Here is a 27,121-nt window from a genome sequence, read left to right as displayed (position 1 = left end):
CATAAAATACTTGTCCTTACTGCCAAAAATCCAGTTTACTGGTAACTTTGTGTCCTGAACTGATATCTTAGGCTACTTTCACACTGAGGCATTTTTCAGGCGTTTTAGTGCTAGAAATATCGCCTGAAAAATGCCTCCCCAATGTAAAGCCCGAATGCTTTCACACTGGGGCAGTGCACCTGCGGGACAATAGAAAAAGTCCTGCAAGCAACATCTTTGGGGCGGTTTGGGAGCGGTGTATGTGTTGAAATGAATGGGCAGCGATGACAAAAAGCCTAAGTAGGTACACCTCATGGAAATTTGACTTTTTCAACATATTTGAGCAGGCAAATATTTTACTTTGATTAAAATCGTGCCTACAGATCTATTTGAACAAAATGGCACATAACCTTTAAATTAACAAAATTGCAGATTTGTCATCATGATTCAAGAAATGTAATAAAGTTTTACGATAAAATCATGAATTGAAATTAAGTATTCCAGATTAGGTTTAAATTATTAGAACCGCCGGGTCAACAGGTGAAAACAAAGGGAGGGAAAAAGGCTTAAAAAGGAAAATTAATGCCGGCACCACATCGAAGTATAGACAAAACTGCAATATGATAAAGTTTTGTTTTTGGGCTACTTATCGATTTAAGATAGAACGTCGGGTTTTCACTGACAATATTTTGTTTTATGTTTATTTATAATATGTTTTGGATTGATAACATTTCCAATAACCTTGTACTCATGTAAGCATTTGAGGCAACAATAGATTGCTCGCGGACCACAAATAAGTTCCCTCTGCCATTGCTTTTTAGAAAAGGTAGAATGCAGATTCTGCAATATAATGGCTGCTGATGGGGTGCTGTAGAGGTACTAGCAGAATTTTTAGGGTTGGTACAGTACACCCAAGCCCCTCCCAGGCACTGCCATTCACTACTGCAATGATTTGTTGCTTTCAGAGGAGGCTGCAAAGAGCTAAAATAGTGCTGTGATTTTACATCTTTTCCTCTGTAAACACAATGCTGAAGCATTGTGTTGCAGTGCCCTATTATGGAGTGCCCTTGTGATGCTCTCTCTGGCTGGATCACAAGCCAAGCAGCTGAACAGAGCAGCTCCTGGGATTAGTATTGTATTGGGCTGTGGCTGTTACTGACAGTTGGTGGTTCCTGTACTAAACCCCACTGACTCTGGGTGCACTTTTAAAATGGCTCATGGACACGTGGATGCTATCCAAGCACTATTTTAAAATTTCACCTGGTCTCAAGTGGTGTAATGCCTCCATAAAAAAAAAAAAAAAATCTTATTGCCATAGACAATGAAATCCGACCCTAAAAAGTGCCATACTTGGCACAGCTGTGGTGGCTTACAGAAATCTAGTGATGATAGTTTTAGTGTTCACGACCAAGGGTCAACTGCAAATCAGTCAGTAGTAAAGTTGGTACAATGCTTACTTTCCTTGTTAAATTAAGATTTGGGGCTCTTCAGGAATATGTTTTAATTGAGACTCCCATTATTTATCAGGTTACCAATCGGTGGTCCTAAGTGATGCATTCCATAAATCTTTTTGTGCGGTACACCCATTTAATTCCTTATTTCTTATTGGAGACTTGTTGAGTAGTTCCTTTGAATTCTATCACATGATTGTGTTTGTTACTATTTTTTAGATTACAGAACTACCATAAATCTTGGCTATTTAAATTTGGATCTTTATGTGTAATAGCCCATCTTCTGGGTAATGGAGCCTACTCTGCAGGATCTTTATATGTGTCCCATTTCAATTATCCTGGAGGTGTTGCAATGGATACCTTACATAAACTTGTGAACCCTTCAACAGGTATGGTTTTATTTCTACATATGCTGATTTTCCTTGATACATCATATTGATTTAACCACTTGTAAATCAAGCTAGATTTAAGTTAAACCTATGGAGCAAGGCGCAGTCTCACAAACACCTCTGTGTGATTGCAACTCCCTTGATTGACCATTTTGACAGCCAAGATTGTAGTGTATGCTTAGGAGCCCCTATGAGAGCCTCTCGCTACAGTACCATTGTAATAGCTTATTACAATATCAATTGTAGAAATCATCCAACGGTTTCCTACATTGTAATTTACTGCTATAAAACAACTGTTAGGTCCAGTTTACACCAGAATGCAGTATGGAAAACCCACATTCGGTGCGCATTTCCCATACTGCATTCAAAATGCACTGCAGTTGTGATCTGCAACGGGTGTCAATATTATTAATGACACACCAAATGCAGTGCGTCTGCCTGCACTGGATCTTATGGTACAGAAGTACCACGTGATCCTGTTGCAGTGAGTTTCCAAAAGTAGTGTATGCGCTTCTTTTGGTGTGGTGCAATTTCAGCCCATTCAAAATAAATGAGCTGAATTTGCACCACACAGGACTGCATGTGAATCGCCCAAGAACGTACAACGCATTCCTGTATAATTTCCGGTGTGAACAAGCCCTTAAGACCACTTTCACACTGGGGCATTTTTCAGGCGCTTTAGCTGTAAAGCGCTTAAAAGAAGTCTCAGCTGCAATCCCAATGTGAAAGCCCAAGTGCTTTAAGAGGCCTTTCACACTATCAGCACCCGAAAAACGCTTGTAAAAGCGCCACTTAAACTAGCGGCGCTGTACTAGTGTTTTTCGAGCACTAGTGAGGTGCTTTTAACCCCTGCTAGTGGCCAAGTAAAGGGTTAAAAACGCCCACAAGGCGCCGCTGCCAAAAGCACTTTGCGGGTGCTTTTCAGGCGTTTTACAGGCGCTTCCCATTGATTTCAATGGGAAGGGGCACTCCAAAAGCGCTGCAAAGAAGCTGCTTGCAGGACTTTTTGACGTCCTGCCAGTGCAGCACCTCATTGTGAAAGCACTCAGGTTTTCACATTGGGATTGCAGTTGCGGCTTCTTTCAGGCGCTTTACAGGCGCTTTTTTTTAAGCTAAAGCGCCTGAAAAATGCCCCACTGTGAAAGGGATCTCAGTGTGAAAGCACTCGGGCTTTCACATTGGGCTTGCAGATGACTCTTCTTTCAAGCGCTTTACAGTCGATTTATTTAACGCTAAAGCGCCTGAAAAACGCTGTTGTCAAATTGTGACAACAAGTGCGGGGAGTGGATCCCCTGCCTGCTGTCATGGGTGGGTGGAGTCAGGGGGAGAGGCTGCAGGTGCTGGAACACATTACATGTGCTATCCTAAAAATGGGTGGAACACAGATTTTAACAAAACCCCTTTTACTTCCTTACTAAGCTTTGTACCAGAACGTTCTGGTCTTGTGATAAACTGGACAAAGAAAAATAAAATGTGTACTTTGTACCTATAGTAATACTAGTTTTAAAACTTTTGCTGCTAAAAAATTTAAACCCAGCATATTATTTTTTACTTATTTTTACCTTTTTAAAATAAAGCATTTTAAAATAAAAATTAAGTAATTCAAATAGAAGTTACCACCTTAAAAAGACTTGCGCCCCGTTTGCCAGCCAAAAAAAATATAAATTAGTAAATTAGATTTTTTTTTCATAAATGATGGCAAATATTGATGTAGTTGACATATAAGTTGAAGATTGAGACTTTTTATTTTATGTCTTTTAGATGTATCTGTACATATAGATGTAGCAGCTGCCCAAACTGGAGTTTCACGATTCTTACAATTTCACTCACACTGGAGGTATATGGTAATATTTAAAATATAAAAAGGGTTGTTTTATTTTTGCAATTTGTGAAGCAGTTCTAGTTTGAAAGGGACGCGCCATACTGTTTTATCCCTTAGTACTTAAAGCTGATGAACTCATGAAGAATCTGTGGCTGCAAGTTACAGGCTCTAACTAGAATTCTTGTTGCTGTGCCTGTCCTCCGCTGGACATCTGCTTGATTAGGGTCAGTTAGTGGCTGCTAAAGCTACCCATCCTTTCCTTAGGCCAACCATACATGGTTCAAACCATTAATGGGCAGGCTGAATGTACTAAGGGTACAACCAGTATGCCGGATTCTCTTGCAATTTATGGCTAGCTGCTTCTGTAGCCACTAGCGATGATCACTGTCTTCTCCCAGCAGGGGCGCTTCACCCACCTCCTCACCGGGAGAGGACAATTGCTGATTTCCCTGTCAACACTGTTTGTGTTGATGGGGGGGGAATTGTGTGAATTTCAAAGAAATATGCACAGTTTGACCAGCTCACACAAAGTGGAAGCCCCCACCCTATGCAGCACCCTGCCTTTTGCCGCAGAACTTCAGCTTTTGTATTGTATTGCGTAGCAGCTCTTAGGACCAAGGATACTTACAGTGGATATAAAAAGTCTACACACCCCTGTTAAAATGTCAGGTTTCTGTGAATTTTTACACCTTTAATGTGACCTATAAACTGTACAACCCAATTAAAAAACGAACTTGAAATCTTTGGGGGGGGGGGGGGGGGGCGGTAAAAATAAAAACAATGTGGTTTCATAAGTGTGCACACCCTCTTATAACTGGGGATGTAGCTGTGTTCAGAATTAAGCAATCACATTCAAACTCGTTTTAAAAAGGAGTCAGTACACACCTGCAATCATTTAAAGTGCCGCTAATTAACCCAAAATAAAGTTCAGCTGTTCTAGTAGGTCTTTCCTGTAATTTTTTTAGTGACATCTTACAGCAAAAGCCATGGTCCGCAGAGAGCTTCCAAAGCATCAGAGGGATCTCATTGTTAAGAGATATCAGTCAGGAGAAGGGTACAAAAGAATTTCCGAGGCATTTGATATACCATGGAACACAGTGAAGACAGTCCTTATCAAGTGGAGAAAATATGGCACAACAGTGACATTACCAAGAACTGGACGTCCCTCCAAAATTGATGAAAAAACGAGACTAAAACTGGTCGGGGAAGCTGCCAAGAGGCCTACAGCAACATTAAAGGAGCTGCAGGAATATCTGGCAAGTACTGGCTGTGTGGTACATATGGCAACAATCTCCCATATTCTTCATATGTCTGGGCTGTGGGGTAGAGTGCAAGATGGAAGTCTTTCTTACCAAGAAAAAAATCCAAGCTTGCTTAAATTTTGCAAAAACACATCTGAAGTCTCCCAAAAGCATGTAGGAAAAAAGTGCTATGGTTTGATGAAACCAAGGTTGAAATTTTTAGCCATAATGCCAAAAGATATGTTTGGCGCAAAAACACTGCACATCACCAAAAGAACACCATACCCACTGTGAAGCATAGTGGTGGCAGCATCATACTTTGGGGATGTTTTTCTTCAGCTGGAACAGGGGCCTTAGTCAAAGTATAGGGAATTCTGAACAGTTCTAAATACCAAGCAATATTGGCACAAAAACTTCAGGCCTCTGCTAGAAAGCTGAACATGAAGAGGAACTTCATCTTTCAGCATGACCCAAAGCATACATCCAACTCAACAAAGGAATGGCTTCACCAGAAGAAGATTAATGTTTTGGAATGGCACAACCAGAGCCCACACCTGAATCCGATTAAAAATCTGTGGGGTGATCTGAAGAGGGCTGTGCACAGGAGATGCCCTCGCAATCTGACAGATTTGGAGTGTTTTTTGCAAAGAGTGGGCAAATATTGCCAAGTCCACATGTGCCATGCTGATAGACTCATACCCAAAAAGACTAAGTGCTGTAATAAAAAGGTGCTTCAACAAAGTATTAGTTTAAGGGTGTGCACACGTTTGCAACCATATATATTTTTTTTTTTATTCCCTCCACCTAAAAGATTTGTTTGTTGTTCAAGTGAGTTGTATAGTTTATAGCTCACATTAAGGCTAGGTTTCCACTATTGCAACCCCAAAGTCACGCAATTTACAGTGCAACTTTCCCCTTCCTCATTCATTGTCATGTGTTGTGTAGTGCTTAGCAAACATGTTGGCTATGCAATATGTTGGGTCAGCAGTCATTATGGCTGCTGTAGCAGCATTAATAGATGATGAAGAAGAGGATAACCTTAGGAGAAGTCTTAGGTTTTGGATCCATTCCGTCATCGCCCAAAGGGAAGGGAGAGGTCAGTTTTGGGTCCTTTATGATGACCTATCTACAGTGCCTTGCAAAAGTATTTTCACCCCCTTGACTTTTTACCTATTTTGTTACATTACAGACTTTAGTTCAATGTTTTTTTATTATCTGAATTATATGTGATGGATCAGAACACAATAGTCTAAGTTGGTGAAGTAAAATTAGAGAAATCTATACATAAAACTATTTTTCAGAAATAATAAACTGATAATTGGCATGTGCGTATGTATTCACCTCCTTTGCTATGAAGCCCATAAAAGGCTCTGGTGCAACCAATTACCTTCAGAAGTCGCATAATTAGTGAAATGATGTCCACCTGTGTGCGCAATCTAAGTGCCACATGAACTACTACTACTACTGTCATTACATATAGACACCTTTTTGAAAGGCCCCAGAGGCTGCAACACCTAAGCAAGAGGCACCACTAATCAAACACTGCCATGAAGACCAATGAACTCTCCATACAAGTTTGGGACGTTGTTGAGAAGTACAAGTCTGGTTTAGGTTATAAAAAAAAAAATCCATATCTTTGATGATCCCTAGGAGCACCATCAAATCTATCATAACCAAATGGAAGGAACATGGCACAACAGCAAACCTGCCAAGAGATGGCCACACACCAAAACTCAGGGACCGGGCAAGAAGGTATTAATCGGAGAGGCAGCACAGAGACCTAAGGTAACCCTGGAGGAGCTGCAGAGATTGGAGTATCTGTAAATAGGACAACAATAAGTCGTACACTCCGTAAAGTTGGGCTTTATGACAGAGTGGCCAGAAGAAAGCCATTACTTTCAGCAAAAAACAAAATGGCACGTTTTTGAGTTTGTGAAAAGGAATGTGGGAGACTCCCAAAATGTATGGAGGAAGGTGCTTTGGTCTGAGGAGACTAAAATTGAACTTCTTGGCCATCAAAGAAAACACATCACATCACCCAAAGAACAGCATCATGCTGTGGGCATTTTTTTTTAGCAGTCAGGACTGGGAAACTGGTCAGAGTTGAGGGAAACATGGATGGTGCTGAACACAGGTATATTCTTGAGCAAAACCTGTACCACTCTGTGTGATTTGAGGCTAGGATGGAGGTCCACCTTCTAGCAGGACGAAGACCCCAAACTCACTCCTAAAGCAACACTTGAGTGGTTTAAGGGGAAACATGTAAATGTGTTGGAATAGCCTAGTCAAAGCCCAGACCTCAATCCAATAGAAAATCCGTGGTCAGACTTAGATTGCTGTTCACAAGCGCAAACCATACAACTTGAAGGAGCTGGAGCAGTTTTGCAAGGAGGAAATGACAAAAATCCCAGTGGTAAGATGTGGCAAGCTCATAGAGACTTATTCAAAGCGACTTGGAGCTGTGATAGCCGTAAAGGTGGCTCTACAAATTATTGACTTTAGGGGGGTGAATAGTTATGCACATTGACTTTTTTTTCTGTTATTTTGTCCTATTTGTTTGCTTTACAATAACAAAAAAAAAAAAACATCTTCAAAGTTGTGGACATGTAAATTAAATGATGCAAATCCTCAATCCATGTTAATTCCAGGTTGTGAGGCAACAAAACACCAAAAATGCCAAGGGGGTGAATACTTTTACAAGGCACTGCATATTAAATATATTTTTTTAGTTTGTCTTACTAGCAGTGGCTGATGCCAAGTATTGTTTTATGACGCCTTTGCTCTCAGTGGCCATCTACTAACTCCTTATTCCAATCGGTCTCTGAGTGAAGAGAAGGGAATCTTTAACTACCGCTTAACGAGGGCAAGACGAGTTGTCGAATGAGCTTTTGGATTTTATCTAACAAGTGGCGGTTCCTACATACACCTATAAATTTGAAAATGGAGAATGCAATATCTGCGGTAAAAGCAGCATGTGTCCAAATTTGTGATAGATACCTTTTTGAACATTCCTTCATCCATGATATGAAGGGTGCACAATGGAGTGCCAGTAGGGGCAGCAGCGGTGTCGCTGTGCCTGAGGGTTTCACTTTGTTTTTCATGTCTGCTGCTGGTTGTGTCTCTTGTTGGCAGCAGGATGCTATTGCATAATGTATGTCACTCATTTTATTTTTGATTATTATTCATATTTCTATGTGCAATTGCATTAAAATTCTGAATACCCGGTCTTTAACCAAAAAAAAGGGATCATGTTTAAAAAAATAACCAGAATTTTTTTTATTAGCAAAATTTTTTTTAGCAAGAATGCCCCAAAAATCAAGTCTGTTTTCGGTGAACTACACCATTTTTTGGTTGTTTATCTTTGCAAATCACAACAAATAATAAAAAAAAATAACATATAAACATATTAACAGTTAAATGAACAACACCAAAAAAAGCATACAAAAAATAACAATATAGAATCAAGATGTTTTTGTAGCAGCAAAATCTTAGTGCAAGAATGCAACAAAAATAAAAGTTTGTTTTTTTCTTTGAACTACACCATTTTTGGGTTGTTGTTTTGTCAACCACAACAAACATAAATGAAAAGGTATCAAAACAACACCAAAAATAAAAAAACCTTACAATTGCTGGTATGTTTTTGTTTTTGTTTCAGTGGTACCAGAACTAGTGGATGGTCCAGGGTAATCCACTGATTTTGGGTAGTATTGCCTTTCCAGAAAAGGCGGAACCTGACTGGGCATAGGCTGTATAAGTTGGTGAGTGGTCGGATGGGCTAAGGGTGGAGGTAGTGGGGGCAGGAATTGGATGTAATATGTGTGGCCTTGAGGGATTCAGCATTTTACCATACTCATCACAGTATGGGTGGTTTATTGGTGAGGCATGCTGTGTACTTGAAAAGTGAGGGTACTGGTGATAAGGGGGATATGGGGGGTTGCATATATGCTGAGGATGTTGTTGGCTCCTCACCCACAAAGGATTGAGCAGTTGACATCAAAGCCATCTTGAGTGCATATTTTTTCTCGGGGGGCCTGTTTACATATTCCTAAAATTACAGTGAGAAATGCTGTGTCTTCACACTGGTTTTCAGCCATTTTAGTGGACGTCTCACTGACCACATGTAAGATTTTATACGTGGGTTTTTCAGCCCCAGCACTTCCCCTTGTAGATCTTCGCAAAGACCTAGAGACATTGCTAGGCCCTGGTTCAGCTGCCTCCTCATTCGTGGAGTTTGTTGATGACCTTCTTTCATCTACGAACACTTCCTTGTCAACAGTGTCTTCCTCCACAGCAGCAGCCTCTTCTGACTCATCTTCCGGTGGCAAACCCTGTGTGCTGTCTTCCCAGCTTGCTTGGGTTTTGAAATGCGAAAAAACACATTTTTTAAAGGAAGCATTACAATTGTATATGTCAAATTCTGAAAATATGCCTGCTGATAACTTACTCTCGCATTTCCAACACCGGTTTTAAAAATACGAGATCCCCGGCGTGGGCATATGGGGCTAATCTTTTTTTAGTCTGAACCACTCCTTCCTTCCTTTTTAATTTTAGTAGGTATCAGTTGTAACAGTCTTTGAGACTTCTCCATCAAGTTTGTAATGAGTGTACTGCAAAATATAAAAACAATACCAAGTTCAAAATGTTTTTCTTTATTAACTGGACATAGGTCATTCATTTGCTAGGCTGCATAATTGATGTTGATGGGAAAACAACCACAAGCTATATATTCCATGACACCTGCAGAATTTGTGATGTGCTGAAGGATGTCATCAGGGCCATCTTTAACATCTTACAGACCAGCTGCCACAGTTTTACTGCAGCAGGTTGGCTCCGCTGTGTGAACTCACATTATTATAGGTGATCTTGCAAGGCTTGGCTAGCGGGCGTGTGCCCGCTGCGAGCTCTGTGAGTCCGCCATTACATTTTAGTAATGGCGGCGATCAGCGATTTTTATTGTGACTGCGACATTATGGTGGACACACCGGACATTTTTGACACATTTTTGGAACCATTGTCATTTATACAGCAATCAGTGCTATACAAATGCACTGATTCCTGTGTAAATGACACTGGCAGTGAAGGGGTTAACATGGGGTGGCAGTGTAGGGGTTAAGTGTGTCCTAGGGGCGTGTTACTAACTGTGGGAGGCTGTGCTGTGTGTTAGTGAACACTGATCTCTGCTCCAATCACAGGGAGCAGAGATCAGTGTCACTTGTTGCTAGGCAGAATGGGGGGATGCTGTTTACTTCCGCATCTCCCCGTGATACGATCGCGGGTATCCCCGCGACGATCGAGTCCACGGGACCCATGATCAGACTCACTGGGGTCCCGACCAGCACGCACGTGTGGCAGCGGCAGTGCACACGCGATGGCAGGGTGGCAATTTCAAATGGACATACCTGTACGCCAATTTGCCTGCCCGTGCCATTCTGCCGACATGCATCGTCATGCGCCGGTCGGGAAGTGGTTAAGGTGAAAAAACTTCTGACACTGACCAGCCCCTGTTTTACTCACCTGAGCCCGTTCGTTCACAGGGTGGAGACATGCGCTATCTCTCTGCTCGTTGTCTAGGCTCTTGATTGGATAGATTGATAGCAGCCCAGCCATTGGCTTCCGCTGTTAATCAAATCCAAAGACCGGGGGGCGGGGCCATGTCAGACATTTTGTGTCTACTGATGCAAAAAGTGGACACGGAGTATGCCTGCACGGTAACTCCCTATCCTAGGGAGTTTACCGATGTGGGGAGGAGCTGATAATGCCTTTGGGGACCCCAGAAGAGGTGGATCAGGGCCACTCTGCAAAACGAACTGCACAGTGGAGGAGGTAAGTATGACATGTTTGTTGTTTAAAAAAAAAAAAATGAAAAAAGGGGTTTACAGCCCTTTTAATGGTATCCCAGTCTTAGTCCGTAGGGTTCAATATTGAGTTGGCCCACCCTTTGCAGCCATAACAGGTTCAACACTTCTGGGAAGGCTATCCACAAGGTTTAGGAGTGTGCATATGGGAATGTTTGACCATTCTCACAGAAACGCATTTGTGAGGTCAGTCATTGATGTGGACAAGAAGGCCTGGTGTGCAGTCTCCACTCTAATTCATCCCAAAGGTGTTCTAATGGATTAACCACTTCAATACAGGGCACTTTCGCCCCCTTCCTTCCCAGCCCAATTTTCAGCTTTCAGCGCTCTAGCGCTTTGAGTGACAATTGCGCAGTCATGCTACACTGTACCCAAATGAAATTTTTATCATTTTGTTCGCACAAATAGAGCTTTATTTTGGTGGTATTTATTCACGACTCCGTTTTTTATTTTTTGCGATATAAGCGCAAAAAAGCAGAAATTTGGAAAAAAAAAACTATTTTCTTTTTTCTATTTTAAAAGAAATCCAATAAAATCAAATTTTGTCATAAATTTAAGCCAAAATGTATTCTGCTACATGTTTTTGGTAAAAAAAATTCCGTTAAGTGTATAATAATTGGTTTGTGTGATCACGGACATATGTACGCAAATGATCATGTACATATGTGTGCAGGTGATCACGTACATATGTGTGCAGATAATCATTGGGACATGTGATTTTAGTGGGACATATGTGGGGGGCATGTTTTTATTATTAGGGACATGTGTTTTTATTATTTGGGGACATGTATGTTTTGGGGACATGTGTGGGGACATTGTGTTTATACTGTGTGGTGTGTTTACTGTGTGGTGATTTGTGTGTACACTAGACTGGTGATCAGTGAGTAAAAAGCTGTAAAAAAACAGCTCATACTCACTGATCATCAGCCGGCTGCAGCGATCTGCTCTCCTCTCCTCAGCGATGACTTCTGTGTGAGGAGAGGAGGAGCCGATTGCCTAGCAACCGGCTGTTTGTTTACATCACATGACGGCCGTGATTGGAGACGGCCGTCATGTGATCAGGAGGGCCAATCACAGAGCCCTCCTGCCGATCTGAGATGCGCCGTGTCCGGGTGACACGGGCGCATAGGGATCGCGCCGCTGCGCGGGTACGCGCGCGCGCGATCCTGCTCCTTCTGATGGACGTTCCTGAATGTCCTATCAGGAGTAGACGGCTCCCACCCAGCCGTATATGTGCATTGGCCGGGTGGGAAGTGGTTAAGGTCCAAAATCTGTGCAGGCCGGTCAAGTTCCTCCACCCCAAACTCACACTTGCTTTGTGCACTGGTCCAAATCATTTGGTAGAGGGGAGATTATGGCGTTAGGGTTGTTTTTCAGGGTTTGGGCTTGGCCCCTTAGTTCCAGTGAAGGGACTTATTTTGGACAATTTCATGCTCCCAACTTTGTGGGAACAATTTGGGGATGGCCCCTTCCTATTTCAACATGACTGTGCACAAACAAGGGTGCATTAGAATTAAAAAACTTCTGCCTTTACAACCACTTTAAAGCTGACCATCGAAAAACTAAAAATTCTCCCTTTCCCCTCTGCTTGTTTGTAACAACTTGCAAAGCACTTTTAGTTGCCTAAGGCAGGCCATACATGGTGTGAATCAGGGTTGCAGGAAAGATAATTGCACGATTCCCCCATCAACATGGTGTTGGCAGAGGAACCAGCAATTGTCTGCTCCCGGCAAGGGCGAGCAGGGTGTAGCCGCCCCTACCAGGAAAAGACAGTGATTAATGCTAACGGCTATATAATCCGTCAGGCTGTTTGTAGCCAAGTTGATCAATCGATTAACTTGGTACATTGTGCTTTCCCATTAATGGTTTGAATTTTGTCCGGTTCCCGCTGAACCTTGTATAGCCGGCCTAACCCTCTGCTCCTGCAGGCTCCTCCATGCTGCTAGACTGGTCCCTGCAGCCTCTTCTTCCTTGTGCTCCAGTGGTGGAAGGTCCTCTGACATCATCTAGTCTGATGTAGAGCCCATAGCTCTACATTGAACATGGGGATGCCATGGGACTGCTGGAGCGGAGGGGAGCACCATTTGCCAAATGAGCAGAGGATCAGGTATGTGAAAGTTTATTTTCCTACATCAGGGGATACAGAGCCATAGTAATTACTATGTGGGTTATATCGGACCGACAAGTGCTGGACACTGGCATGCCCCTAAGGCATGTACTCCCCTATATAACCCCTCCCATTACTAGGAGTCCTCAGTTTTTTTCGCCAGTGTCTAAGGTGTTGGTCATGAGTAAAGATGTGCTGTGCTGTGCTGAGCTCCACGGGTAATAATCCTTGATGAGGGCTAGACATACTGACCGGATCCGTTCTGATGTCTTTTTCATGGGCTAAATGAATAGTACCCAAAGAAACAAGGTTTTGCTTGCGAACGCTTTTCTTTAGAGAGCTGGACCCTGGGATCCAGTACTTTTTGGTAGTGACGCCATAAAGTTTTACTAGCAGGGTGCTGTCGCAGGTCCAGGATTATGGGATAACCTGAGAGTTCCCCCGGTTCCTGAAGGTTTCCTATAAGGTCTCAGAGTCTACAGTGAAGGGTTAAGATTGGGTCTTTATCTCTGATAAAACCCTGCGGCGAGGATAAGGTAAAGGAGATTTTGGCAGGAATGTCTCCTTCTATGTATAGTGTTGTCATGCCTATGTGTCACCACTGGGGGCTGTTATTGAGTACTCGCCGTCCTAACACTGGAAACTCTCCTCTCCTCCAGCCAGGACAGACCCTCTGGTAAGAAAAGGGGGTCTGGTCTCTTCCTGCGTCCCCAGATTGGCTTTATTCCTCTGCAGGGGACATGGCAGAACATTTGCCTCTTCTTTTTTTTTTTTTTTTTTTTTTAAAGCCAGACCGCAGCCACTCGGCAGAGGATTTACCCCCCCCCCCACCATGCTGCAGACGCCGCTCAAGCGGGAAAATGCTCTCCTTTGAAAAAGGAAGAGGGGGGCGTGGCTAACTGTGTCAGATGCCAGTGTCCCATCATATAAGGTCCCCCATCACATAGTGTCCGCTGTGTACTGCGCATGCGCAGTACACAGCAACACAGATTCCAAAAATAGCCGAGGATGAACGGCGCCTGCGCCGTGAGTCCAGGTTCTAGCCCCACCATCCAAGTGGACATAGAGTAGGAATAAAAAAAGAGCCGAGCGAGGCCGAGCCCGAAGCGTGGCGAGCGGCCCTCTAATTTTCACAACCCTATGTCCGCTTGGATGGTTGGGCTACCACCTGCACTCACGGCGCAGGCGCCGTTCAGCTTCGGAGATTTTCCGAAGCTTCTTCTGCCCCGTTCTGTGCATGCGCAGTACGGGGCGGACGCTATATGATGGCAGGACACTATCTGCCAGAACACCGGCCACATGTCCAGGAAGTCTTTAAAGCACTGGGAGTGAAGCTGCTGCCTGGCGGTGGAGGGACAGAGCAGAGAGGTTGGCTGGATCAGGTTTGACACAGACATTTCCTTTTGACACATTGTACTGTAAGAAGCTGGGATTAATAGCAGCTATTGTGCTGTACTATAGCCTAGCAAGTTTTTCTGGTAGTGCCTCTGCTTTAAGCTATGAGTGGCAAGGGGACCAGGAATTCCTCTAAGGGGTCAATGGTTACACCACAAACTAAAACCCTTTCCAAAAGAATGTCATCCTTCTCTGAGAGTGTTGCGGCCGGTTAGATTGAGCCGTCAGGGGAAACTGTGCTTGCAGTCGCACAAGATGCTTCAGCCCCTGAGTATATTACACGAGAGGTTTTGTCTTCTACCATTGCCAATTTGGAAAAGAAGATTGATGCTATTTTATCCCTCCATAGTGGGGTTAAACATAGTTCCCCATCTAGTGCTCAATACCCTTCTTTGAAGGTTCAGGACGCTGGAGATCAGATTCCCAAAGATTTGGAAGATACTGGTTTATCATCTTCTGAGGATCCTAATATAGAAGGAGTAACATCACTTGCTTGTGCACTTTCTTACTAAGTTGGTTTGTTCAACTTTGTTGTTGCCTGCAGCGCAGGCTCTTGATGATCCCATCTCGAAGTCATTAAAACCTCCTCCGTCTGGGGATGCCTTTCCTATTCATGCATGGCTAAGGAAGCTTGTATGCTGAATGGGAACATCCGGATAAACAATATTATCCGTCTAAGAGATTCTCCAAACTGTATCCTTTGGAAGAAAATTTCTATAAGAAATGGGGGGGTTTCCAGCAGTTGATGCTGCAATTACCTCAGTGAATAAGAACCTCACATGTCCGGTTGATAATGTGCTCATGTTAAAGGATCCAGCAGAGAAAATGTTGGAACTGTGTAAAAACCATATGACTTTAGTAAGTTCAGCAGAGCAGCCGGTTCTTGCCGCAATGGGCGTATCCCGGTCCATTAAGGAACAGTTTGAGGAGATGCTTAAATTTCTGCCTGATGAACAGGCCCAACATTGCGCTGATTTATCAAATGCGCTGTTTCACAGTAGACGCTATGAGAGATGCTGCCATTCAGATTTCACAGCTTATGCTTGGACTAGTGCAAGAATTATTTGGCTGAAGAGTTGGTCAGCCGAAACGCTGTGTAAAAAGCTCCTAGCTGGTTTCCCTTTTCATGGTGAACGGCTATTTGGAGAGGAGTTGGATAAATGCCTACAAAAGATTTCTAATGGCAAAAGCTCTTTTACCAGTAAAGAAGAAATTCAGACATTTCTCCTTTAAGCGGGCTTCTTCTCCTGTACCAGGGACATCAGCCTCTAGGCTGTCTTGATGGCCTCAAGCGTCAGGTTCAAGGGGAAAACCCCAAGGGCAGCACCAGGCTCAAAAGAGATCTTGGGGCAAAAAGCGCACAAAACAGAGTGCTAAAGCCTCCTTATGAAGGGGCGCCCCCACTCTCTTGGGTGGGGGGAAGGCTCCTGTAATTCTCAAGTTTCTGGCAGGAGCAGTGTCAAGACAGATGGGTAGCTTCTGCTGTTTCTCTAGGTTACAAACTAGAGTTCTGAGTTTTTCCATCTCCTCGGTTTCTAAGATCAAATGTTCCCAAGGATCCAGAGAAGAAGGCTCTCCTCCTAGCACTGGATCATCTACTATCCAAGTCAGTGATATCAGAAGTTCCCTTGGAGGAACAAGGCACATGTTTTTATTCAAACCTCTTTTACAGTTCCAAAGCCAAACGGGGAAGTAAGACCTATTCTAGATCTCGGAGATCTGAATCGGCACTTGAACATCCGATCCTTTCACATAGTCAATCCGGTCGGTTGTAGCCACCCTCCATGGAGGAGAATTTTTGGCTTCTATCGATATCAAGGATGCATATCTCCACGTGCCAATATTTCCCGCTCTCCAGAAGTTTCTGCGCTTCGAAGTAGAAAATCAGCATTTTCAATTTGTGGCCCTGCCATTCGGTCTAGCCACAGCACCACGGGTGTTCTCAAAGATTCTGGCGCCTCCTTTAGCCAGATTAATGGCTCTGGGCATAACGGTCCTATCCTACTTAGACAATCTACTTTTAATAGATCATTTAGTTTCAGGGCTAAACCACAGTCTGGTTACGATAAGCTACCTGGAATCTCTAGGGTGGATTCTCAACCTAGAAAAATCCTCCTTAAAACCATCAAGGAGAGTACAGTACCCGGGTCTGATCATAGATACCATACAGAAAAAGGTATTTCTACCCCAGAAAAGAATCGGTTCCATTGTAAAACTAATTCAACTCATCAAGGCAAAGAAAAAGCCTTCCATTCGGTTGTGCATGAGACTATTGGGAAAAATGGTGGCCTCCTTCGAAACCATTCCTTACGCGCAGTTTCATTCAAGATTGCTACAAAACGCAATCCTGTCAGCCTGGAACAAGAAGGTTCAGGCCTTAGATTTTCCAATTCGTCTGGCTCCCAACATAGGTCCGAGCCTAAATTGGTGGTTATCCAGCAACTTTAAAAAAGGGAAAATCATTTCTACCAGTCTCTTGGAAAGTGGTGACTATGGATGCCAATCTTGTAGGCTGGGGAGCAGTCCTGGAAGAGGATTCTGTCCAGGGGAAGTGGTCCAAGTTGGAAAGGACCTTGCCTATCAACATTTTGGAGATTCGGGCAGTTCGTCTGGCTCTAAAGGCCTGGATGGTCAGACTGAGGAACTGTCCTGTCAGGATTCAGTCCGACAATGCCACGACTGTGGCTTACATCAATCACCAGGGAGGCACGAGAAGTCGTGCAGCCCAAAAAGAGGTGAATCGTGTTCTGTCTTGGGCAGAACACAGCATCCCTTGCCTATCGGCAGTATTCATTCCCGGGATAGAGAATTGGCAGGTGGACTACTTGGCTCTGTGCCCCCTGATGTAAGAAAAGAAAATAGGATTTTTAAAACGGCTTACCTGTAAAATCCTTTTCTTTGATGTACATCAGGGGACACAGAGGTCCTTGGTTACAAAATTGAGGACTCCCAGTAATGGGAGGGGTTATATAGGGGAGTACATGCCTTAGGGGCGTGCCAGTGTCCAGCACCTGTCGGTCCGATATAACCCAAATAGTAATTACAATGGTGCTGTGTCCCCTGATATACATCAAAGAAAAGGATTTTACAGGTAAGCGGTTTTAAAAATCCTATTTTTTAGGCATCTGTTTTTACGGCAGCTGTTTGAAGGAGGATATTGCCCGGTATCCCCTTCTTCAGCGGGTGGTCCGCTACAAGATTAAAGTGGTCCCTGCGGCGGATTTGCAGCAAGATCACTTTTATCGGTGGCTGGAGAGGGCCCCCCCTCCCGCCACTATCCGTTGCCTTCCGCCGCTTACCGGAGCCGTCGACGGAGGCGATCGGGTTTTGTCTCCTGTCAGGTATGGAAATGAGTGAGGGGGGATATGGCCCATCTCCATATAATTGGGCGGAAGCAACGTCAAAACGTCACCTCCGCCCATAGCTCTTAAAGGGCCAATTTTTTTAATTTAAATTACATTTTTTTTTTTCTTTTTTTATTGCATTTTAGTCAAAATATCAGATCTGAGGACTTTTTTGACCTCAGATCTCATATTTAAAAGGACCTGTTTACATTCCTTGTAATAGGAATAAAAGTGACATATTTTTTTTTTTTTAAACAGTGTAAAAATAAAAGGTAAAATAAATAATAATAATTAAAAAAAAATGCAGAAAGTGCTGGTGTGAGGGAAAGATGGGGAGTTGTAGATAGGCATCTTGTATGTCTACTGATGCCAGAAATTTTCCTTGTCTGAGAGAAGCAATTACAATAACATGTTCCTTCCTGGTCTGTATTTATTTTGTCCAGTTAGCAATAGTCTGGTAAATAGACTGGTGGCCATAGCCAGCTGCAGGGCTGGACCTGCAAGTGCAAATGGGGCCTTTTAAGAAGGTTTCAAAACGCCCATCAACAGAATCCTTAATAGGGAATATCCTCAATAGGAACTGTAACGTGTTTTAAGGATGTTAAAGTCAATATCCTTAACCAGAACAGCCCATTTGTTTTCTTAAATGTATTGTACAGGATACATTTTTAGCCAAAAGATTTCAGGATTGGGCCAGTCCCTACCTAATGCACAATCAGTTTGTGCGTGTATGAGAAGTCCTTTTTTTTTTTTTTTTCTGTTAGCCAGCCTCTTAGTGCACATAGAGGCTTGTTATGGCTGTGGAGAATCTGGTACTGCTAAGCAAAGACTAGTTTACACTGTGTCATTTTAGTGTTATCTGTAGTAAAAGAAAAAACATTTGGCGCAAAGCCGTAGATTAGAGTGTGGCTCATTAAAGTGGTTGTAACCCTTTAAAACCACTTTAAACTACAGGCAAGCCTATACTTAGGCTTACCTGTAGCTGCACTGGATATCTCCTAAACCTGCACAGTTTAGGAAATATCCCTGTATTTGCATGTGCCGACGTCATGCAGCGCATGCTCACTTAAGCCAACTGAAGCAATGGCACATTCGTGCCGTTGCTTCAGTTTCACTGTGCCGTACCCAGCGGCTCCCACGCATGCGCGGGAGTTAAGTCATCGTGGCTACGGCCAATCACAGCGCCGGAGCCGTGATACCCGGAAAAAACCTCTGGCATAGATGTCGCCGACTGGAGGGGGAGACAAGGATGGCTGCGGGGGCTTTGTTCTCGGGTAAGTAATTCATAATGAGCTAGTATGCTATGCATACTAGTTCATTATGCCTTTATCTTGCAGGGTGTTTTTTTTTCAGGAGCGTTTACAACCACTTTAAATGCAAGAAAAGGAAAATCCTCTGAAATCTCTACAAATTCAGCATCCTCAATGCTTTCCTCCATTTCATCCCACAATTAGGTTAGGTTTCAACTCGAATTCCTGAACAGAGTCAAGGGGAACAGAGGAGGTGTAACATTTCTGGCCTCTGTAAAAAGAAGGTTCTAGAAGTGCCAAAGTTTTCCAAAGTATGAGGACAGAGTAGCAGAACAGCAATGAAGTGTATAGTTATTCCTGCGCTACCATATAAGGAGGGTAATGGAACTGCTGCAGGCACCGAATAAGGGTCAAACCCTACCCGTAGTAAATAGAATCAAAGAAAGGTGGTGCTGTGCTGTTCCCAACAAAGTGAAAAAACAAAACAAAAAATAAATAAAAATGTCACTGCTAAAGGTAGCAGTATATAGGAAATTTCAATAGGCATAAACCAACAATGTGAATACAAAATCATAAAATAAAAAGATGAATTCCAAACAGTAATCAGGGCAGTGCAAAGTCCATAGATAAATTGCTAATACCTCTGTAAAGTATACATTATGCAGTAGTGAAAAACAATGTGCAAAATAGCAAATGTGTAATAAAGCAATAGCCTGTGCAAAGGTCCAAACAACAAACACATAGGCGCAAATCTTCAATTGTGTAAGCTGCAAGTCTATCATAAAGTCCAACCAAGTTCCAAATGTGCAGAAAATTAAAATCCAGTAATACAATTGATAGTTTTCTTCCTTTGTGCAAATAAGCATTCAAATGTGCAAAAAACGTGCTGGAAAGGTACACATCTCCTCTTTGTGCAAAGATACACACCAATAAATGTGGCCTCTTACCTTGCGGCAATGAGGTAACCGTATGTGTGTGTGTATGTATATGTGTGTGTGTGTGTGTGTAATATATAATCTCCAAAAATGCATTTTATGTTCATATACACAAATTATTTTTTTATGATTTTCTTCAGTAACTGATATTCATTTATTATCTATATCTGTGTGAATTATTATTGAATTTTTTTACAGGATTTAAGATTTATTTATTTAGGTATGAATTGACTTATTTCAGATTAGTGTAATATTTTCATTTTTAATTTATTACTCTTTATGAGCGCAACCTTTTTTTTGGGATTTTTATAGTTATTGTTGTGTATCTCACGTGGTGTTGCTGCTAATAGTAGGTGAATTTTTCAGTCCAGCACAAAACTTTTTTTGTTACAATTGCGTGTATATATATATATATATCTTTTTTTTTTTTTTTTTTTTTTTTTACATCAGGGGACACAGAGCCATAGTAATAACTATGTGGGTTATATCGGTGTATCAGGTGCTGGACACTGGCACGCCCCTTAAGGCATGAACTTCCCTCATATAACCCCTCCCATTACTGGGAGCTCCATGGGCAGTAGTCCTTTGATGAGAGCCAGCCATCCTGACCGGATCTGTTCTGATGTCTTCGTAATGGACTAAATGAATGAGACCCGGGCCTCGTCATCCAAAGACACAAGGTTTTGCTTGCGAATGCTTTTAAAGCTGGGCTCTGGGATCCAGTACTTTTTGGTAGTAAGGCAAATAAAAGTTTACTGGCAGGGTCTTCTCGCAGGTCCAGGATTGCGGGATTTCTTGAGTGTACCCCTGTTCCTGAATGTTTCCTTTCAAGGTCTCGGAGCCTACCGTGAAGGGCAAAGATTGTTTTTTGTTTTTTTATTTCTGATAAACCCTGCTGCGAGAAAGGTAGGGGAGATTTTCTCAGGAATCTACACTTCCGTGTATTGAGTTGTCATGTCTGTGTCGCCACTGGAGGCTGTATTGAGCACTCACCATTCTGACGCTGGAAACAGCAGAAGCTTTCCTCTCCAAGCCAGCTCAGACCCTCACGTATGAAGGGGGGTCTGATCACTTCCTGGGCCCCCAGATTGGCGGTTTTTGATCCTTTTAATGCCAGCCAGCTGACTTTTTCTTTAAAAAAACACAAAAAAACTTTTTTTGGGCAGGTCGTGGCCACTCGTCAGGTGGAGGATTTATATCCCCCCCCCCGCCACCGCCCGCCATGATGCCGGCACTCACACACTTCCCTGTTGAAAGAGGAAGGTTTTCGCGTGGGGGCCTGGCTAAATGGCGCCAGACGCCGGCCGCACGTGGAGGAAGTAATTTAAGCTATACAGGAAAAGTTGCAGTCTGGAGGCGGAGGGACAGAGCAGAGTGGTTGCTGGTCAGGTTTGGTGACACAGGCATCTCCCTTTTGTTAACAACATTGTACTGTATAGCTAGGACTAATAGCTTTTGTACTATACTATAGCCTAGCAAGTGTTAAATTCTTTTGCTGGTACCGCCTCTGCTTTGTACTGTAAACTATGAGTGGCAAAGGGACCAGGAACTCCTCTAAGGGTTCTAAAGGGTTAATAGTATACAACAAACGAAAAACGCTTCCAAAAGAATGTCTTCCTCACCTGAGAGGTAAAAAAGAAAAATATGGCCAGTCAGGAGGCTGGGGATCAGGTAGAACTGCCCAAATATTGGAGGATACTTATTTTTCCTCTTCGGAGGATCCTAACAGGGAGGGAGTAGCCGCACAGGTCAGGTGTTTGTCTACTCCCTTACTTAACCCTTTTGTTGCCTGCAGCACAGGCTCTTGTGGTATCTGCCTCTAATAGGGTTCTTTTGAACCCCCCCCCCCCCCTATCTGGGAATGTTTTTTTTTTTTTTCCTATTCATGCATAGCTATGTATTTTGAATGGGAACATTTCTATGAAAAATGGGGGGTTCAAGCTATTAATGCTGCAATCACCTCAGTGAGCAGAGTCTCACATGTCCAGTGGATAATGCACTGATGTTAAAGTGGTTGTAAACCCTTACAAACCACTTTGACCTACAGGTAAGCCTAGATTAAGGCTTACCTGTAGGTCCAAGAAATATCTCCTAAACCTATATGGTTTAGGAGATATTTGCCCGAAAACAGGCACCGCTGTCTACGGCGCATGCGCCGTAGACAGCGGCGCGCAGGCGCACTGAGCGCGGCATTCTCAACGACGGAGCTGCCGTGCGATGCATAGTAGTCCATTATGCTTTACCTTTGCAGGGAATGAAAGAGGAAGTAAACTCATCAGGGTTTACTTCCTCTTTAAAGGAACCAGCAAGTTAAGGTTGGATTTTCCTTTTAAAGACAAGATGTCTTTTGCAGTACTGGCTGCAATTGGAGTAACTCGGTCCATTAACCCTTTAATGTCTGCTCCACTATTGCGGTGGAGCACATTTTGAGTCACGCCGATGCATTGGAATATGGACTCCAATGGGTTAAGGAACAGGTGTGAGATACCTGAAAGTTCTGCCTGATCAGCAAGCCTGGCAAGGGGCTGGTGTATTTGATGCACTGTGTCTCACAGATGCAATGAAGGACTCGATTGTTTAAGCCCTATGGCTTATATTTGGACTAGTGCATTTTTGCAGAGGTCCGTGGCTGAAATATTAATCAGCTGAAGCACCAGGTGAAAACCCTTAGCCAGCCTGTGTCTCTTTCTGGGGTACAACTATTTAGAATGGATAAGTACATCCAAAAGGGGTAAAGCTCTCTTTACCAGTAAAAAGAGATTCAGACAGTGCTCCTTTAATCGTGCAGCTTCTCCTATGCCTTAGTTCCCAGGGGCAACACCAGGATCTTGGGGGCAGAAAGCCCATAAAGCAGAATGCTAAGGCCTTCTCATGAAGGAACAGCCCCACTCATTCAGGTGAGGGGAAAGGTTGTGCGATTCTCAAAGTCTGGCAGGAACAATGTTAAGAGCAGAGGGATTTCTATGATTTTCTTCTCTAGGTTACATCTAGAGTTTCAAAAGCCCGGATGGCCCAGTTGGCTTTTGATCTGAGGGTCCGGGGTTGGGGCCCTGTTTGGGTGCTGCCTGTGGGGTCCTTGGGGCTGCTGATGCGGCAGTCTTTATCGAAGAGTGTCCATCTCCTCAAAGAATGCTCCTAAGGTTCCAGAGAAGAAAAAAAAAGATAAGTCTCTCTTTCTGGCCTCTGGATTAGCTGTTATCCCAGTCGGTGATATCAGAGATTCCCTTAGTGGAACAGGGTTTTTTTGGCTCAAACCTTTTAAGGTCCCAGAGCCAAACAGAGAGGTAAGACCCATTCTAGATCTCAGAGATCTGAATCGGCACTTGAACATCTGATCCTTTCATAATTCGATCGGCTGTGTCCATTCTGCAAGGAGAGGAGTTGAATATCGCCATGTGCCAGTTTCCCGGTTACCAGAAATTTCTAAGGTTTGAAATATAAAATTATTTTTTCAATCGTGGCACTGCCATTCGGTTTAGCCACAGCACTACAAGTGTTCTGAAAGGTCCTGGCCCCTCCTTTAGCCAGGTTAAGGGCTCAAGGCATAACGGTCCTAGCCTATTAAAAGGATCTACTTTTAATAGATCATTCAGTCTCAGGTCTAAAAACAAAGTCTGATCTCAGCTGTAGATATCTGAAATCTCTAGGTTGGATTCTCAGCCTAGGAAGATTCTCCGTAAAACCATCAAGGAGGTTACTTAGGGGCTGGTTATAGATACCATACAGAAGAAGGTATTCTTACCCCAGACGTGAATCAGTTCCATTGTAGGACTAATTCAACTTATCAGGATAAAGGAAAATTCCTTCATTCGGCTGCAAGAGATTTTTAGGGGAAATGGTGGCCTCCTTCAGGGCCGTCCCTTACACACAGTATTATTCAAAGACTGCTTCAAGACACCATCCTGTTGGTCTGGAATAAAGAGGTTTCAGGCCTTGTTTGTTTCCAATATGCTTGGCTCCCGACATAGGTCAGAGCCTGAATTGGTGGTTGTTATCCAGCAGGAGGTAAAATCTTTATCCTGCAAGGTGTTAACAACAGATGCCAGCCTTCTAGGCTGGGGAGCAGCCCTGGAAGAAGATTCAGGTTAAAGGACCTTGCCTATCAACTTTGTTGGAAGTTTCAGGCAGTACATCTGGCCATAGAAGTCGTGCAGCCCAAAAAAGAGGTGAATAATGTTCTAGCTTTGGCAGAACACAACACTCCTTGCCTATCAGCAATTTTAATATTTCAGGCGTACTACTTGAGACGCCAACAATTATTTCCAGGAGAATGATCTCTTCACCCCGACATCTTCCTAGCAATATGTCAGATGGGGTACTCCCGACATGGACCTATTTGCGTCCAGATTCATTAATAAGGTCGACAACTTTATGTCAAACAAAGGGGTCCGCTAGCAGGCAGAACAGATGCATTAGTCTTCCCAGGGGATCAGTTTTCACTGATCTATGCATTTCCATCAGCTCTGCTACTTCCATGCCTTCTCCGTAGGATTAAGCAGGAACAGAAAGAGGTGATTCTGGTGGCCCCAGCTGGGTCCCAGAAGATCTTAATTTATCGAGATCATAAAGAGGGCAGTAGAAGTCCTTTGGACTCTGCCATTATAGCCTGACCTTCTTGCACAAGTATTTCATCCTACTTTATGGACAAGGAGTTTTAACAGGTTTGACTGTTGAATCCCACTCTATAAAAGATTGTGGGTGATCTCCTTCAGTAGTGTCTACTTGGACTAATGCCAGGAAGCCAGCTTCCAGAATCACTTACTATAGAATCTGGAAGGTATAGGTTTCTTGGTATGGATCCAGGGGTTGGCACCCCAGAAAGTATGTCAATAGGCAAGATTCCTGCATATGGGATCTGAAATGAAGCTGACCTTCCGCTCTAGATGCAATTCATCCCCTGGCTCATTCTTTCATATGGCGTGGTCATGCCCTGCACTGCATCCTTACTGGAAAGGGTACTGGAGACCTTGGGTTCCTTTGGAGACTGGTCTCTTGGCTCAGACCCGACCATGGCGTTGCTTGGTAGTATGGAAAATGTCGAGGCCTCTAGACATGAAAAACTATTTTTGTTCTATGCATTATACTAGGCCAGATGGGAGATTCTCCTCAAATGGAAGCTACCCACCCCTCCCACGCATCGTATGTGGATTGCCACAATCAATTCTGTTGTTCTACCACTATATAAGCTGACGTATGTGAGTAGAAACTGACTACTGTTTGGAATTCATCTTTTAATTTTTTATTTTTACGATTTTGTACTCGCATTGTTGATTTATCCCTATTGAAATTTCCTATATACTGCTACCTTTAGCAGTGACATATTTTATTTTTATTTTTTTCTGCACATTTGGAACATGGTTGGACTTTATGATAGACTTGCAGCTTATACAATTGAAGATTTGCGCCTATGTGTTTGTTATTTGCACATTTGCTATTTTGCACGATTGTCATTTTTGCAATTTTTTTTTCACTGCTGCGTATTGTATATTTTACAGTGGTATTAGCAATTTATCTATGCACTTTGCACTGCCCTGATTACTGTTTGGAATTCATCTATTAATTTATTTTTATTTTATGATTTTGTATTCACATTGTTGATTTATCCCTATTGAAATTTCCTATATACTGCTACCTTTAGCAGTGACATTTTTATTTATTTTTTTGTTTTTTCACTTTGTTGGGAACAGCGCAGCACCACCTTTCTTTGATTCTGAGCATAGCAGAACAGCCTTCTTTTGTCGGGCCATATGGTACGCATCTGAGAGGGAGTAAGCATCAAATGAGGGGAGTGGTGTAATCGGACATTACTCAGTGACGGAGGAATGGCTATCATCCTGTGCAGTGTTCTAGGTTTCATGTAGGCCATCTACAGAATGCATATTATTTTGTCCTTTTTCCCCAGCTCCTTTGCACCTATGATCCACCATTACTGAGCGAGGGGATTCCCAATGAGGTACTCACAAAATAAAGTGCACATTGGATGGAGTCACTATATTTGCATGTCCTGATGTAAGGAGTTGCTATAGCACATGTGCCTGGACCTGGAACCCTGTTTGTTTCTAAGTGCACTAAACCCCGTGCCAAGGTTAGCTGCTAATGCAGGATACAGTGGCCAAAGCAAACCTTACAGGCTGGCCCCACGCAGCGGGTTTGGGTATAGTCCCCAAGGTAAAACTGAAGGGTACTGATCCAGAAACTGCTAGATTAACCCAAGTCAATAAGCAGGTAAATCTTGATAGACATTTCAGAAGAGAAAATTGGTTTAACCACTTTAGTACTGATGTACGTTAAGGTGATTGTATTGAGGTGGTTATACCAGCATCATGGCTGAGGCTAAGACTATGATCCCTGTACCAATTCTCTTTCATGTGCAAAGTAAGCTTAGCAGCTATACCACCGCCAGATCACTTTTACAGGCAGCAAAAGAGGTTCCGTCAGCTTGCCTCCCCCCCTGCTACTGCCCTTACCACACGTGAGGTATTGCCGCAATTTCTGGCGCTAGACCTCCTGTGCAACTCTCTAAACTGGTAACTTGTAAAAGAGGCTCTTAACCCTTTCATGACTAAGCCTATTTCTGACATTTTCGTGTCTACAATTTAAAATCCCTATTTTTTTTTTTTGCTAGAAAATTACTTAGAATCCCCAAACATTATATTTATATATATATATATATATATATATATATATATATATATATATTTAGCAGAGAATAAAATGGCGATTGTTGCAATATTTTATGTCACATGGTATTTGTGCAGCGGTGTTTTAAACGAAATTTTTTGGGAAAAGGGGCCAAAAAAAAAAAGTATTGTTATTCCAATTTTTTTGTATAATGTGAAAGATGTTATGCCAAGTAAATAGATACCAAACATGTCACACTTTATAATTGCACGCACTCGTGGAACGGCGACAAATTTTGGTACTTAAAAATCTTCATACGCTATGTTTAATTTTTTTTTTATACGGTTATCAGGTTAGAGTTAGAGGAGGTCTTGTGCTAGAATTATTGCTTTCACGCTGACGATCGCGGCGATACCTCACATGTGTGATTTTACACATTTTACCTATGCGGGTGCGATTTCATTATGCATATTCTTTCCTGGGCGAGCTTGCGGTGATGGGGGTGGTTTGAATTTTTTTTTTTTTCTTATTTTATTTATTTTTATATGATTAAATTTTTTTTTTTTTTTTCTTTTTAATTGATCACTTTTATTGCTGTCACAAGGAATGTAAACATCCCTTGTGACAGTAATAGGTGGTGACAGGTACTCTTTATGGAGCGATCGGGGGTCTAAAAGACCCCATACCCCTCCTTTGCACTTCACCGTATTCGGATCAGCGAAAACGTTGTAT

At 42.8% G+C, this 27,121-nt stretch overlaps 1 protein-coding gene across 1 annotated transcript in view; it reads left to right on the top strand.

Annotated features, from left to right (window-relative positions):
• ALG12 (ALG12 alpha-1,6-mannosyltransferase) overlaps positions 1 to 27,121 on the top strand; it is a 98,301-nt gene that overhangs the window by 66,782 nt on the left and 4,398 nt on the right. Inside the window, exons 7-8 of the mRNA XM_077468418.1 lie at positions 1,650 to 1,819; positions 3,581 to 3,656. Of these exons, the coding sequence (XP_077324544.1) occupies positions 1,650 to 1,819; positions 3,581 to 3,656 (246 nt within the window). The remainder of the gene's footprint in view (positions 1 to 1,649; positions 1,820 to 3,580; positions 3,657 to 27,121) is intronic.

Source organism: Lithobates pipiens, unplaced genomic scaffold (genome assembly GCF_037356315.1).
Source record: "Lithobates pipiens isolate NorthernLeopardFrog02 unplaced genomic scaffold, aLitPip1_a1.2 Scaffold_8, whole genome shotgun sequence".
Taxonomy (NCBI): Eukaryota; Metazoa; Chordata; class Amphibia; order Anura; family Ranidae; genus Lithobates; species Lithobates pipiens.
Note: the sequence above shows the minus strand (reverse complement) of the source record. Positions and strands in the feature narration are given on the sequence as shown.